The 17,563-nt window shown below is 43.3% G+C and overlaps 1 protein-coding gene across 1 annotated transcript in view; it reads right to left on the bottom strand.

The window, feature by feature from the left end:
• RASA1 (RAS p21 protein activator 1) overlaps positions 1-17,563 on the bottom strand; it is a gene marked incomplete in the record, with an annotated part of 550,200 nt that overhangs the window by 398,577 nt on the left and 134,060 nt on the right. The window contains 1 exon segment of the mRNA XM_053701476.1: positions 11,672-11,756. Coding sequence (XP_053557451.1) covers positions 11,672-11,756 — 85 coding nt within the window.

Here is a 17,563-nt window from a genome sequence, read left to right as displayed (position 1 = left end):
TGTCTGCAAATAAAATTTCAAAGCACGAACCACGTCCAAGTTGTGCAACAGATGTTCCTTCTTACAAGAAGAATTAGGACACAGAGAAGGAACAACAATTTCTTGATTGATATTCCTGTTCGTAACAACCTTAGGTAGGAACCCAGGCTTGGTACGCAAAACCACCTTATCAGCATAGAACACAAGATAAGGAGAGTCACATTGTAATGCAGATAGTTCAGAAACTCTTCGAGCTGAAGAGATAGCAACTAGGAACAAAACTTTCCAAGATAAAAGCTTAATATCTATGGAATGCATGGGTTCAAACGGAACCCCCTGAAGAACTCTAAGAACTAAATTCAAACTCCATGGCAGAGCAACAGGTTTAAACACAGGCTTGATTCTAACAAAAGCCTGACAGAACAACTGAACGTCTGGAACATCTGCCAGACGCTTGTGCAGTAGAATTGATAAAGCAGATATCTGTCCCTTTAAGGAACTAGCTGATAGCCCCTTCTCCAATCCTTCTTGTAGAAAGGACAAAATCCTAGGAATCCTGATCTTACTCCATGAGTAGCTTTTGGATTCGCACCAATAAAGATATTTACGCCATATCTTATGATAAATTTTCCTAGTGACAGGCTTTCGAGCCTGAATCAAGGTATCTATGACCGACTCAGAGAAACCCTGCTTGGATAAAATAAAGTGTTTAATCTCCAAGCAGTCAGCCGCAGAGAAACTAGATTTGGATGCTGGAACGGACCTTGTATCAGAAGGTCCTGTCTCAGTGGCAGAGTCCATGGTGGAAGAGATGACATGTCCACCAGGTCTGCATACCAAGTCCTGCGTGGCCACGCAGGTGCTATCAAAATTACCAAAGCCCTCTCCTGTTTGATTCTGGCAATCAGACGAGGAAGGAGAGGAAATGGTGGAAACACATAAGCCAGGTTGAACGACCAGGGTACTGCTAGAGCATCTATCAGTACAGCCCGAGGATCCCTTGACCTGGAGCCGTAACAAGGAAGTTTGGCGTTCTGACGAGACGCCATCAGATCCAACTCTGGTGTGCCCCATATTCGAACCAGCTGAGCAAACATCTCCGGATGGAGTTCCCACTCCCCCGGATGAAAAGTCTGACGACTTAGAAAGTCTGACGACTTAGAAAATCTGCCTCCCAGTTCTCTACACCTGGGATATAGATCGCTGACAGATGGCAAGAGTGAGCCTCTGCCCATTGGATTATCCTTGAGACCTCTATCATCGCTAAGGAACTCTTTGTTCCGCCCTGATGATTGATATAAGCCACAGTCGTGATGTTGTCCCACTGAAATCTGATGAATCTGTCCGAAGCCAGCTGAGGCCATGCCTGGAGAGCATTGAATATCGCTCTTAATTCCAGAATATTTATCGGTAGGAGAGCCTCCTCCCAAGTCCACAAACCCTGAGCTTTCAGGGAATTCCAGACTGCACCCCAGCCCAGAAGACGTCTGTCGTCACTATAACCCATTCTGGCCTGCGGAAATACATTCCCTGGGACAGATGATCCTGTGACAACCAAAGAAAAAGAGTTTCTGGTCTCTTGATCCAGATTTATCTGGGGAGATAAATCCACATAATCTCCATTCCACTGATTGAGCATGCATAGTTGCAGTGGTCTCAGATGCAAGCGAGCAAACAGAACTTTGTCTATTGCCGCTAGCATTAGTCCGATTACCTCCATACACTGAGCCACTGACGGCCGAGGAATGGAATGAAGAGCTCGGCAGGTGGACAAAATCTTTGATTTCCTGACCTCCAACAGAAATATTTTCATGTCCACCGAGTCTATCAGAGTCCCTAGAAATGAAACTCTTGTGAGGGGGGGAAAGAGAACTCTTTTTTTACGTTCACTTTCCACCCGTGAGACCTTAGAAAGGCCAACACTAAGTCTGTGTGAGACTTGGCTAGTTGGAAGGACGACGCTTGAATTAGAATGTCGTCTAGATAAGGCGCCACTGCTATGTCCCGTGGCCTTAGAACCGCCAGAAGGGATCCTAGCACCTTCGTGAAGATTCGCGGCGCCGTGGCCAACCCGAAAGGAAGAGCCACAAACTGATAATGCTTGTCAAGAAAGGCGAACCTGAGGAACTTGTGATGATCTTTGTGGATAGGAATGTGTAGATACGCATCCTTTAAGTCCACGGTAGTCATATATTGGCCCCCCCTGGATCAATGGTAAGATTGTCCGAATGGTCTCCATCTTGAAAGATGGAACTCTTAGGAATTGGTTTAGGATCTTGAGATCCAGAATTGGTCTGAAGGTTCCCTCCTTTTTGGGAACTATAAACAGATTGGAGTAGAACCCCTGCCCCTGTTCTGCTTTTGGAACTGGGCAGATCACTCCCATGGTAAAAAGGTCTTCTACACAGCGTAAGAAGCCTCTCTTTTTGTCGGGTTTACAGACAATTGAGAAAGATGGAACCTCCCCCTTGGAGTGGAATCCTTGAAATCTAGAAGGTATCCCTGGGTTACAATTTCTACTGCCCAGGAATCCTGAACGTCTCTTGCCCAGGCCTGAGCAAAGAGAGAGTCTGCCCCCTACTAGATCCGGTCCCGGATCGGGGGCTACCCCTTCATGCTGACTTAGTGGCAGCAGCAGGCTTTTTGGCCTGTTTACCCTTGTTCCAAGCCAACCTGGAGACCTAAAGTTCCCCTCTTGCTTTGCAGCAGGGGAAGAGGTAGAGGGACCACTCTTGAAGTTTCGAAAGGAATGAAAATTATTTTGTTTGGTCCTTGTCTTATTTGACTTATCCTGAGGGAGGGTATGACCCTTCCCCCCAGTAATGTCTGAAATTATTTCAATGCAGGCCCGAATAGGGTCTTACCTTTGAAAGGGATGGACAAAAGCTTAGATTTAGAGCTGACCAGGACTTAAGCCATAACGCTCTACGCGCTAAAATGGCAAAACCTGAATTCTTAGCCGCTAATTTAGCAAGATGAAAAGCGGCGTCTGTAATAAAAGAATTAGCCAACTTAAACGCCTTAATTCTGTCCAAAATATCATCTAGTGGGGTCTCCATCTAAAGAGCCTCTAGAGCCTCAAACCAAAAGGCAGCTGCAGTGGTTACAGGAACAATGCATGCTATAGGTTGAAGAAGAAAACCTTGATGAACAAAAATTTTCTTTAGGAGACCCTCTAATTTTATATCCATAGGATCAATGAAAGCACAACTGTCTTCAATAGGTATAGTTGTATGCTTAGCCAGGGTAAAAATAGCTCCCTCCACCTTAGGGACCGTCTGCCACCAGTCCTTTATGGTGTCAGAAATGGGAAACATTTTCTTAAAAACAGGAGGGGGAGAGAACGGAATACCTGGTTTATCCCACTCCTTAGTAACAATGTCCGAAATCCTCTTAGGGACCGGAAACACATCAGTGTAAACAGGAACCTCTAAATATTTGTCCATTTTACACAATTTCTCTGGAACTACAATAGGGTCACAATCATCCAGAGTAGCTAAAACCTCCCTGAGCAATAAGCGGAGGTGCTCTAGCTTAAATTTAAATGCCGTCATATCTGAATCTGTCTGAGAGAACATCTTTCCTGAATCAGAAATCTCTCCCTCAGACAGCAAATCCCTCATCCCTACCACAGAACATTGTGAGGGAATAGCGGATACGGCTACTAAATTGTCAGAAGGCTCAGAATTTGTTCTTAACCCAGAGCTACTGCGCTTCCCTTGCAACCCTGGCTGTTTAGATAAAACCTCTGTGAGGGTAGTATTCATAAATGAAGCCATATCTTGCAAGGTGAAAGAATTAGACGCACTAGAAGTACTTGGCGTCGCTTGTGCAGGCGTTACTGATTGTGACACTTGGGGAGAATTAGATGGCAAAACCTGATTTCCTTCTTTTTTCTTTTTTATAAGTCAAAATATGCGGTCTGCAATTTATAGACATATCAGTACAAGTGGGACACATTCTAAGAGGGGGTTCCACAATGGCTTCTAAACAAATTGAACAATGAGTTTCCTCAGTGTCAGACATGTTTAACAGACTAGTAATAAAGCAAGCAAGCTTGGAAAACACTTTATTTAATGAAAAAAACACAATTTGCAAAGACGGTACTGTGCTATTAAGAGAAAAAAAGGCATACACAAACTGCAAAACAGGTTAAAATTGCTTCAAATTTTCCGAAATTTTAACAGTGTACCCACTAAGCTTTAGAAGGATTGCACCACAAGTAAAAAAGCAATAGACCCCCAAATGACAAAACCGGATTGATAAATGTCTAAAACCGGTTAAAACACCTATTAGCACCTTGCCACAGCTCTGCTGTGGCCCTACCTGCCCTTAGGGAACGATAATATGGGGTTTAAAGCTTCAATTAGTCCCTCAGAAGACTCTCAGGACCTCAGGAGAAGTTGCTTGCTGCTTGTAAATGTAGGCCCCACCCACCTCACTCGATGTTGCTGGGGCCTACACAAAGCTAACAAACCCTGCCTGAAAGCCATGTGGGTTATAAACAACCCCAAAGAACCCTTAAGCAAATGTCCCATAAAACAGAAAACGTTACTCCCAGACAGAGTGCCCACAAAAAATTAACCCTTTATGCAAGCTAGTAAAAACCTCTGATAACACTAGGCTTACTGCTTACCCTTCCCCTAATGGGGACACTGTCAGCCTTTCTGAGTTAACAAAAAAAAAATGACTGAACATACCTCATTGCTGTATAGCAAGAAATCGTTCCTCACACTGAAGTTTTCCTGTACTCCTCAGCTTCTGTGGGAACAGCAGTGGACCTTAGTTACAAATGATAAGATCATCATCCTCCAGGCAGAAATCTTCATCTATGTCCTGCCTGAGAGTAAATAGTACAACACTGGTACCATTTAAAAATAAACTCTTGATTGAAGATAAAATAAAACTAACAGTTTAACACCTCTTCTCTTTACTCTTCCTGCTTAGAGCCAGCAAAGAGAATGACTGGGGGGGTGAAGTTAAGGGGGGAGCTATATAGACAGCTCTGCTGTGGTGCTCTCTTTGCTACTTTGTTAGGATGAATCCGTGGACTCGGTACATCATGCAAAAGAAAACTACTTTACTTTTTGGGAACAATTAGATTACAATAGGTGTGAGCATACTTTTTGAGCTGTTTCTTGTACTATCAAGGATGTCTGCTCTGTCTGAAAGATCAACCCATTAAAATGGTTTCAAGGAGCAAAATGGCTAATTCATATACAAAAGTAAACAAATGTGCAATATCCCATACATTTAATACTACGCTTCTGCTTATAAAAAGTAACTGGAAAAGAGAAAAACACATTTTACAATGTCCCTTAGAAAGGTAGCATTATGCAACATGGAGTAGATAGAAGCTATTGATATATTTTTAGAAATATATGTGACAAATATGAACTAAAAAAACGTTTAGGAGTGGGGGGCTCAGGGGACATCAGATATTTTAGATCCAAGGAAAAATAGAAATTAAATACACCACTGGTTCTACAGCAAACCACATGATAGCACTGGTGTGTGAGAAACTCCTTGCCTAGGTCTGAGAAACAGCTGACTGAAAGGTGCAAAAAAAAATATCCTTGGTAGCTTCACAATAAGACAGTACAGACAACAACAAGCTTGTGTAGAAAAAGAAAATTTATGCTTAACTGATAAATGTATTTCTTTTTTGACACGATGAGTCCACGGATCATCTTAATTACTAATAGGATACTCACCTCCTGGTCAGCAGGAGGCGGCAAAGAGCAGCACAGCAAAGCAGTTAAATAGCTCCTACCTTCCCTCCCACTCCAGTTATTTGACCGAAGTTAAGGATAGAAAGGTAATACCAAGGTGCAGAGGTGTCTGAAGTTTATAATAACTAACAACCTGTCTTCCAAAAACAGGGCGGGCCGTGGACTCATCGTGTCAAAAAAGAAATAAATTTAGCAAGTAAGCATAAATTTTCTTTTCTTTTTAATGACACGATGAGTCCATGGATCATCTTAATTACTAATGGGATTCAATACCCAAGCTAGAGTACACAGATGATATGGGAGGGACAAGACAGGGAACGTAAACGGAAGGCACCACTGCTTGAAGAACCTTTCTCCCAAAAGCGGCCTCAGCCAAAGCAAAAGTGTCAAATTTATAGAACTTTGAAAAAGTGTGGAGAGAGAACCAAGTTGCAGCCTTGCAAAACTGTTCTATAGAAGCTTCATTCTTGAATGCCCATAAGAAAGCAACGGCCCTCATAAACTGAGCCGTAACACTCTCATATGCAAAAGGAATGATACTCTTCAGTCAGAAAGAAAGAGCAGTAGCTGTAGCTTCCTGTCCCTTACGTTTTCCTGAGAAAACCACAAACAAATCAGAAGACTGGCGAAAATCCTTAGTCGCCTGCAGGTAAAACTTTAAAGCACAGACCACGTCCAAATTGTGCATAAACCGTTCCTTCTGAGAAGTAGGATTAGGACACAAGGACAGAACAACAAATTACTGATTAATGTTCCAATCAAAACTAACCTTAGGAAGAAATCCTAATTTAGTACGTAAAACCACCTTATCTGAATGGAAAATAAGGTAAGGGGACTCATACTGCAATGCCAAGAGTTCTGACACTCTACGAGCAGAAGAAATAAGAAACAAAAAACTTTCAAAGATAACAACTTAAAATCTAAGGAATGCATAGGCTCAAAGGGAGCCCCTTGAAGAACTTTGAGAACTAAATTCTGACTCAATGAAGGAGTAACTAGTTTGAACACAGGCCTGATCCTGACCAAGGCCTGACAAAATGAGTGTACATCTGGAACATCTGTCAGATGTTTGAGTAACACAATAGATAAGACAGGGATTTGACTCTTTAGGGAACTTGTCGATAATGCTCCAAACCCTCTTGTAGAAAGGACAAAACTGTAGGAATCCTAACTCTACTCCATGAGTAGCCCTTGGATTTACACCAATAGAGAAATTTACGCCAAATATTATGGTAAATCTTTCTAGTAACAGACTTACAAGACTGAATCATGGTCTCTATGACCGAGTCAGAAAAACCTCGCTTGTATAAAATTAAGCGTTCAATCTCCAAGCAGTCGGTTTCAGAGAAACTAGATTTTGGTGAAGGAAGGGCCCTTGAATTAGAAGGTCCTTCCTCAACAGAAGTCTCCGAGGTGATATAGATGACATGTCCACCAGATCTACATACCAAATCCTATGAGGAACACTGATGCCCTCTCCTGCTTGATTCGAGCAATGACCCGAGGAAGAAGAGCAAACGGATGAAATAAGTATGCTAGACTGAATGCCCAAGGGACCGGCAGAGCATCTATCAGTTCCGCCTAGGGGTCCCTGGACTACGACCCACATCTCGGAAGCTTGGCCTTCTGTTGAGATGCCCTGAGATCCATTCAATTGGACCCCACTTGAGAATCAGGCTGGAGAACACTTCCGGATGGAGTTCCCACTCCCCCAGATGAAAGGTCTGTCTGCTCAGGAAGTCTGCCTCCCAGTTGACCACCCCTGGGATGTGGATCGCCGACAGATAGAAGGAATGGGCCTCCTCCAACTGATTATTTTGGTTACCTCTGTCATCGCTAAGGAACTCCTAGTTGCTCCCTGATGATTGATGTATATCACAGAAGTTAAGTTGTCTGACTGGAACTTGATAAACTGGACTGAAGTTAACTGAGGCCAGGCCAGAAGAACATTAAAGACTGCTCTCAACTCCAGAATGTTTATAGGGAGAAAAGACTGACTGAGTCCAAACCTCCTGAGCCTTTAGGGAGCCCCAGATGGCTCCCCATTCTAGAAGGCTGGCGTCTGTAGTCACAATCACGTAAAATGGTCAGTGAAAGCAGGTTCCCTAGGAGAGATTAACTCGAGACAACCACCATTGAAGAGAAGCCCTTGTCTCCCGTTTCCAGAAGTATTCGAGGAGACAAATCGGCATAATCTCTGTTCCATTGCCTGAGCATGTTTAACTGTAGAAGACTAAGATTGAACCGAGCAAACGGGATGATGTCCATTGCTGCCACCATCAGCCCGATTACCTCCCTGCACTGATCCACTGATGGCCGAGGATTGGACTGAAGGGCTAGACAAGTAACGAAAATCTTTGATTTCCTGATTTCTGTCAGAAAAATCTTCATTGATAGGGAATCTATTATGTTTCCCAAGAAAGTTACCCTTGTATTTGGTACTAAGGAACTTTTTTTCCAAATTTACCTTCCACCTGTGAATTGCAGGAAGGGTAACAAAGTCCGTGTGGGATCTTGCTTGCTGTAAGGATGGCGCCTGGACTAGGATGTCGTTCAGATAGGGCGCCACTGCAATGCCCCGTAACTGAAGCACCGCCAACAGCGATCCCAGAACCTTTGTGAAATTCTGGAAGCTGTGGCAAGGCCGAAGGAAAGAACCACGAACTGGAAGTGTTTGTCCAGAAAGACAAACCTTAGGAGCTTGTGATGAACCCTGTGAAAGGGAGCACGTCCTTAAAATCCACTGTGGTCATAAAATGACCCTCTTGGATCAAAGGGAGAATGGAACGAATAGTTTCCATCCTGAAGGACGGTACTCTGAGAAATTTGTTTAGACTCTTGAGATCTAAAATTGGCCTGAAGGTTCCCTATTTTTTTGGGAACCACGAACAGATTGGAATGAAATCTCAGACCCTGTTCCTGTATCGGAACAGGAACAAACACTCCCAGGTCGGAGAGGTCTCCTACACAGTGTAATAATGCCTCTTTTTGCCTGGTCTGCAGATAATCTTGAAAGTAGAACCTGCCACTGGAAGGAAAACTTTTGAACTCTAGTTTGTATACCTGGGACACAATTTCTATTGTCCACGGATCCTAAATATCTCGAACCCCAGCTCAAGCAAAAAAAAGGAAAGTCTGCACGCTACAAGATCCGGTCCCGGATCAGGTGCAGGCCCTTCATGCTGTCATTAGTTCAATAGCAGGCTTCTTAGATTACTTTGCCTTATTCCAAGACTGATTGGGTCTCCATGAAGGTTTAGAGTGTTCCTGCTTGGAGGTGGAAGAGGAAGAATTTCCCTTGAAATTTCAAAAGGAACGAAAATTACTCTGTTGTCCTTCTTGTTTATTTCTCTTATCCTGAGGGAAAAGGTGACCTTTACCTCCCGTGATATCAGAGATAATTTCCATCAAGTCAGGTCCAAACAAGGTCTTCTCCTTGTAAGGAATTGCTAACAGCTTAGACATAGACACATCCGCAGACCAAAGTTTTAACCATAAGGCTCTGCGAACTAGAATAGAGAAACCTGAAATCTTTGCTCCCAGTTTGATAACTTGAAGGGAAGCATCCGTAAAAAAGGCATTCGCTAGCTTAAGAGCTTTTATCCTATCTTGGATTTCATCCAGAGAAGTTTCTGTCCTGAGCATCAGACAACGTATCGAACCAATACGCCACCACACTAGTGACGGTAGCAATGCACACAGCTGGCCGCCATTGTAGGCCCTGGTGTACATACATCTTTTTGATTAGACGCTCTTATTTCTTGTCCAAAGGACCTTTGAAAACACAACTATCCTCTAAGGATATAGCAGTTCTATTGTCGGGGTCGCCCGGGGAAGCTAAAACCTCCTCAATTAACAAGAGGAGGTATTCAAGCTAAAAAAATTAAAGAGAACAACCTCAGGATCAGATAAAGATATTAATCTGAGTCTGAGAATTCCCCCTCAGATATTACTGAAGTATCTTCCTCTTACAGGTTACAAGGAAGAAACATTCAGAATAGCAACTACTGAATCAATCATCCTAAATGATTGAAAAGATGTCCTCTAGTAATGTTTTCTACCTTGTAGGAAAAACAAATAATGCATGAAAAGCAGAGTAACTCCAAGTGAAGTGTGAGAGGAAGTGCAGGGCACTGAATGTGGGCCATAACTTTTTTGGGGCACTGTAGGAGAAAATGTGGCATAGCTTGACCCTTGTCAATAGACTCCTAAACAGCAAACACCTTAGAAAGGGATTGGTGGTTCCATATTCATTTTCAAAACATAAGGATACACTGTGTAGGATCTCTTGGACCAATTTGACTCACATCTAGGTGATTAATCCAATAAAAATGAACACAGAAAAAAACGTTACTGTCTTTTTAATTTTTAAAGTGTAACTTTTTTATTTGCATTACTGTCTCTAACTCTTAAAGTGTAACCTTTATTATTTATCAGTGTGAGCTACTTGGGCTCTTGTGCAAACATGTCTGTACTAAGTACACAATATTGCAACCCCTTCCACACCTCAGCTAAACCTAGCTGAGGTGCCTGCCAGCCCTTCTGCTCCGCAAAAATTCCGGACTCAGCTGTAGTACTGTCCGGTACTAAGAACACACACCTAGACTGAATCCTCCGATTACGGAAGTATTAGTAAAGTGGTGCGCAACTAAATTTGCGCCACACAACTCCGCCCATCGTGGGCGTTAGTTACCAAAAGCCATCTACCGGTTGCCATTAATATTTTACAAGTGAAAGCACCGGGAGAATAAAAACAGACCGATCCAGCTTCAGATTGGGTAGCTGATAGTACAGTTTAATCATGGAACCACCTCACATTGAGCTTGCAGTAAAGCTTATATCAATATGCAAAGTCCCGGTCGGCTATTATTAAACCGTTGGGAGATTAGTGAACATATCACATACAGCCCCAGTGCCTGCGCCCAAACTGTCCAAAGTGTCCCTTCTAGAAGAAACTCACTCTGAAACCCTAAATAAAGAGCCCAGATTTAATGAGGTATAAATAAAAAATAAAGTGTAACCTTTTTCTCAGTTTTACTTCTACCCCCAGAAATAAAGTCAACACTTACCTCACCTTCTGCCTGACACCAAGGCAGTTCCCAGGTTTGACAGGTCCTCTCCCTCCCATGGACCTGTAATATAACGAAAGTCCTGAGTAATATTCCTCAGATTTTCTTGGTAAGGGCAGCATCTGAATATGGGAGGCTCTACTGAAGAGACTGATATGGACTACGGCTACACCCTAGGACAAAGCAGCACAATCTTGCACTACTTTAAAAATAATAAACTATTGATTGAAGAATCTAATCTAATACCTCACTTTATCACTTCCTCACACTGACGTAGGCAAAGAGAATGATTTGAGTGGGAGGGAAGGGAGGAGCTATTGAACAGCTTTGCTGTGGTGCTCTTTGCCGCCTCCTGCTGACCAGGAGGTGAATATCCCAATTGTAACTAAGATGATCCGTGGACTCAGTGTCATTAAAAAGAAAAAGCCTTGTAATTCTGTGACAGAATTACAGGTATCACAGTCTTAGAATTAAAAGGGATATGAAACCCATCAGAGCATATAAAAAGCTTCCAATTTACTGTGTCTAGTGCTCTTGTAAATTAATAACATTATTGCAAAACTGCTGCCATATAGTGCTCCAGACATGTGCTCGCTCATGAACTTACATTTATGCTTTTCAACAAAAGATACCAAGAGAAAAGAAAATTTGATAATAGAAGTACATTAGAAAGTTGTCTAAATTATAAAATAAAAATATTTTGCCCTTAGAGGTTAAGAGGGGTGGTTCTAAAAACTAGATAGTCCTGTTGGAAGAAGATTTAGAGAGCTAATATTAAAATGTCTCCCTTGTGGAGAAAAAAAAAAGTCTTAGAAGTTAACTTTAATGCTAGGATAATGTTTAAAGGGACATTTTGCAGACATTTCTAGTAGTATATATATTATTTTTTACCTGCACTGGGACAGACTCCTTTAGAAAATAGCCTTCAACAATTTGTTCTTTTTTATAATGCTCAATGATGTCATCAATTCTGTTAAAACAAAAACATACATCATAAAATACGCCTTATACTGCAAAGAGTAAAAACAAAGCTTACACAAAGCAAAATGATTTCCCATTGAAAGATTAACATATCTGCTCAGCAAGAAAAATAAGTATTCCAAAATTTCAATTAAAGTTCATTTTGCGATGATACAGCAAAACAAGGAATTGAAAATGAGAAGCATCTTAGAATGTTTATGTAAGATATTACACTGTAAACAGATAACACAATCATGATACATGGAAAAAGATATTACAAAAAATATATTTAATTTAATAAGTTACAGCAGAAAGCATAAGCAAAATAATTCAACAAAAACTTAAATTATGCTTACCTGATAATTTTCTTTTCTTCAGATGGAGAGAGTCCACAGCTGCATTCATTACTTTTGGGAATTTAGAACCTGGCCAACAGGAGGAGGCAAAGACACCCCAGACAAAGCCTTAAATACTCCTAGAAGGAACAGTAGAAGAAACAGGGTGAAAAGGTGCCAGAAGAACAAAAATAACAGACACCCCACAGAAAAAATATGTGCGGGGAGCTGTGGACTCTTTCCATCTGAAGAAAAGAAAATTATCAGGTAAGCATAATTAAAGTTTTTCTTCATAAATGAAGAGTCCACACCACAGCTGCATTCATTACTTTTGGGAAAACAATACCCAAGCTATAAAGGACAATGAATGGAAAAACGGGAGGGTACAAGAGGCGGCCCATTCTGAGGGCACCAGGACTGAAAACCCCTACCTAACAAAATCCCACTTCGTCCGAAGCCGAGAACAACTTTGAAAAAAGGAAAAGGCCCAAGGACACTGACCCACAGATAGTCCAAAGCCTTGCTAGAGTGAGACATCGTCCGCAGCAGTCGGTCTCCAAACAACACAGCCCTTTCTAAAGAAAGGGAACAAACTACTGTATTCTTCCACAAAGAAGAAAAGGCGCTGCTCATTTAATCAACCTCGAAAGGAGGAAAGGCTGAGTAGACCTCGCCGGGGATCGAACTTGCAACCCTCGGTTTGCTACAGTGCAGAGTAGCCACGGTGCATTAGTATGCCGAGCTAGCTTCCAGCTAGCATAAGGAACGCCAGAAAAAAAACAAAAACTAAAAGTGGCACCATGAGTCCTAAATAAAAACACAGAGCAAAAACCAGAGAAACCGGGTCAGGCTAACAGAGACCCAACCAGTCTCATAGAAACAAGGGGAGGCAACGCCCAGACCCCAGAAATACAGAAACCACAGGATAAGGCCGGGAGTCTGAAACAGAAAGAGGATCTTCCCTTAACACAGTGCAACCACACTCTAGAAAGCAATGTCCCCAAGTCACAAAAAGGTATCTCAGAATACCGAAATATTCAGAACGAAACCTCGTGCAGCAAGCTCAGATAGGTCTGACAAACAACACCTGAAGCAAAAACATTGCACGCTGCAGTCATTTAAAAATGACTCTAGAACTTAAATTCTTGCAGGGCAAGCAGAAAGCAGCTGAAGATAGGATTCTTCAGATTGCTAAGTATCCACTAACCAGCGGATAACGTCCTAGGCTATCTAAGAGCAGCCAGTCCTTACCACAAATCTTGAATGTGGAGAAAGGAGAAACTTAAAGGCTTACTGTGCCTCGAATGCTCAGAGGACGAAATAGCAGAGCAACAGATCTCAGATTCTGCTTCAACACCAGACCTGCCCAAGCGACAGACATGTCTGATAGACAGGGGGACAGAAGACCCCAACCACACGCCCCCAGGGAATGAAAGAAAAAAGGGGTGCCAACCCAATCCGCTCCTCCAAAATAAGGCACTCCCAAGGAGAACCCCCTAGGACCAGGAACAGAGAAAAGTGCAATAGATCCGTAGGAAGACCTGTCACAACTCTCTTGGAAATTGGTCTCTTTATGTAGAGACTGTCTAACAGGTGGAACAGAGCCCACAGAGCAGCAGATGCTGCCCTTTACAGAAATAAGCCACCTGATCCAAACTCCTACACACAGGGCAGGACAAGGACCCTCCAGAGAGGAAACCCCAACTCATAAGGAAGATAAACTATCCACTCCAAAGGGAAGGGACAGATAATAACAGCGTACATGTCCACAAGACATGAAGCCACAGTATGATCAAAACATGGACCAAATGAAAAATCATCCAGACACCACTGTTGATCCAGAGAAAAAAACTCCCCATAGAGGAGCACACTCCGTCCGAAGGACAAGTCAGGCCTTAAAGTTTATAACCAGCTCCCGAAGGTGGATGAGAACTCTGGCCTACCTGCTTGCAAGCCTAATGAGCTAGCCCCTATGTCGCAACATAGGGTCCCTGAAAAAAACCTGGGTCGTCCCGAACCAGTCCATCAGGTCAAAAGTCTCCAGAAATCCAAGAAGGATCCAAGACAAGAACTCCAGACCCGGCTACCAGAATCGTCCTAGAATGAACGACACCCTCAGGGAACACAAGATACCCCGTCTGAAGCAATCAGACATCACAGGGGATGAGAACCCGGAAACACAGAGAACGGTTACAGGACTCGCTTGTAATTCCCAGCCCAAAGGGAAGAGAACACCCTTAGCCGGACATCAACACCCCGCCACCAAGGTACAAAGTCACGCAATTTCTCTAGAGCCCAAAGGCCCCAAGGGCAGCACTAAGGGAAACTAAAACGAGAGCAGAGTCACCTGAAAGAGTAGAAGAAAGGCTAGTCTCCATAATCCTTTCAGATTAACGTTCCAGAAGAAAACACCCAAGGGAGAAGAATGCAAAGCATCCAAACCCAGGCAGAAAAACATCCCCTAAGCAAAAAGCTTGGAAAAAGGGACACCTCCTATCGCCCCTGATACGGAGACGACTAACTCCCGAAGGAAGACAGAGCCTCACGGCCTTCATTTCCTAATTAAGCGGCCAAAGACGCCACAAAAACTGGACGAAGTCCAGAAAGTCTCGACCCAAAGGAAGAGAACATCTAAAAGGAATTAGTCCTAAAAGGACACTTCGAAAGAGACCATGAAAGGCAAAACCGTAAGAATGGCGTTATGAGGGACCTAAATCCTCCAAGCATCCAACCAACAACGGGAAGGAAAACTCTAGTTCCCGAAAAATTTTGTAATGACTGAGCATGTCGCTGTGGATCTCAACGTAGTCCAGGACCACTAGATTGAAATGCGAATAAGGACTGAACCAATCCCCCATGCCCCTAAGCAACCACGGACCCTCAAGTCCTTTCAGGATGCTAGTTGAAGCTTGTAAAACAAGACAATCACACAATCATATTGCGATTACTGGGCGCCCTCACCGGACCAACTGGACATTAAAAAAAGCCACGTGTCTGAACTAGGCCTCAAAGACAGAAGGATTTGTACCCAGTCAGGACCAGCCTGAAACCAAGGGCCCCAGCACTGTCAAGGTCAAATAGAGTCTACCCGGATGATGGAGGGATAAAGAACAGTCAGACAGACCTTTGTAAACAGAGCTAACAAAATCATGCGTATCAATTCCAGAGAGGAACGTTCCCGAAGGAAACATCACACCACAACATGAGCTTTAAACCAAATAAAAATCATCCTCACCGGATGAAAATAAAAGATAAGGCAACCAGTAGGTTATCGCCCAGGAAGAATGGCCGGCCCCCAAGCCCAACTAGGGTCCGAGACTTCCAAGCTCAGAACTGGAAAAGGATACACAAATAAAGACTATAAGAAGATTACTTCATCCCTTTATGTCTATGTATGCAAGCCAGTCGAACAGTAAGACTGAGAATTCCCAGACCCATTAAGAGTTGGATCCTCCAGCAACACCAAAAACGTGACTTAGTAGAACACTAAGGCGCACCAGTCTAACGGCGCAACTTACCTCCGCCGGGACAAAAGGAAACACTGGCCCCCGAAGGTTGACCCCCTGAGGCTTTAGGGGCAGTTGCTCCCCCAGAAGGCTGAACTGGACCAGGCGATCCCAAGCCAGACGAGCACCGGTTAACCAAACACTGACAATATCGTAAGCACACTCCCGGGAGGTGCAGATGCGCCAGCGCCTAAGTTATGGCCATGCGGATCCGTGTCGTAACCTCCGGTGGGAACAGGCCACACTCCCTAGAAAAGATAAGTAGCGTTTGGGTTACCGGCATGCATAGTAAGAGTTGATGATAGGGAACTCGTCTCGTGAGAAATAGAATTCCCAGAGACGGATAGCTCAGTGGGCACCCGATTCCCTGATCCTGAGGAACAGAGCACTCTAAAACGGCATTCGGAACATAACTGATGGGCATGTATCACCAGGGCCAATTCATATTCTTCGACAGAAGTAGAGTCTGAATCAGAGACCTCCGTCCCCAAGAATCCTCCATAACTGGGACACTGCCGCCTCCAGAGAACCAGACACCAGCGAACCAGTATTTCTAAGTTGCCACACGGTCAGGAAAACGTTAATAAGGTCACAAGGTAAACCATGCAGTCCATGCAAAAGTGCACCCGACCGAAAAGGCTGCGTCACTAGACATAGGCCGTTATGTTCCAAAATAGCCATGAGCCGAAGCAACACTACACAGTAGCAGACAGAATCACATAAACATGATTATAAACCCCCCTGTTCAATAACCCCCCTCAGGAGATATTAACCCTTGATTCCTAGATACAAAAAGGAGCCTCACATATGTTAAAGTTATCCCCGAAAGGTTGTAGCCCCTCTCGGATAAACAGTTGTAATTACAATACATCCATGATGAAAGTAAAATGAAACAATCTTACCGGAATCTATGCCGTGGAACAGGAACACGGCCCTTCAAGTGTGACAGATAGTAGCGTCGCTTCTGCAATGGACTTGAGAGAAAAAAATCAGAAAGACTCTCCCTGCATCTCCGGACTCTAACTTTCAGCCATGTTTTCACTGAAAGGTTGACAGGGCTACTTAAAACTCCAGTCCCATACCAAAGAGTACTACCCTCCATAAGAGACTATCGAAAACTTCTGACACTTCTCTGCCAACCTCCTGGGACGAAAGGCAAAGAATGACTTGGGGAAGAGGGAAGTGGGAGGAGTATTTAAGCCTTCGGCTGGGGTGCCTTTGCCTCCTCCTGGTGGCCAGGTTCTAAATTCCCAAAAGTAATGAATGCAGCTGTGGACTATGTGAAATATGCAACATTAACCCCTTACCCCATATGGAAGTGAATTTACACCCAGAAGTTCTTTGCTGTTAGTATACTCCAGCAGTAATTTTCACAGATTAGAGCGAAGTCATCAGTGACTCACCAAAAATTCCCTGCCCTGCCTAAAAGCGTCATCGGGGAGACTGCATGGCACATCTGTTTAGGAGCGCAGCGCTACATGTCCGAAGGAAGAGTTGCATTTCCGGGGGAAATGCAAATATTCTGGTCCCACTCCCACTATAAACCGCTAATCCAGAGAACCTCTTGACATCAGGTAAGAACCCTGGGAGGTAAATGGATTTTTTTTTTTTTTTTAAAGAGAGGGAGGGCAATTAATATACAATTAAAAATAAAATACAATTATAGTTACAATTTTATTTAAAACTAAAGGATCTGGGACAGTTGCCCTATGCCTCCTCTGCCACCTCATGCAGGCTGGTGTCAGGAGGAGGTGATCAGCTATTTACTACAGCACGTTAAAGGGAGAATGTTATTTTTTTAAAAGATAAATAATCCCTTCATTACCAACTCCCAAGTTATGTATAAGCAATATGGTTATATTAATATACTTTTTACCTTAATATAACCCTCTGCAGACTACCCCTAAGTTTAATTTCTTTTGACAGACTTGCATTTTAGCTAATCAGTGCTAAATCATAAGTCCCTCCAAGGGAGTGAGCAC

The sequence above is a fragment of the Bombina bombina genome, chromosome 2 (assembly GCF_027579735.1).
Source record: "Bombina bombina isolate aBomBom1 chromosome 2, aBomBom1.pri, whole genome shotgun sequence".
Taxonomy (NCBI): Eukaryota; Metazoa; Chordata; class Amphibia; order Anura; family Bombinatoridae; genus Bombina; species Bombina bombina.
Note: the sequence above shows the minus strand (reverse complement) of the source record. Positions and strands in the feature narration are given on the sequence as shown.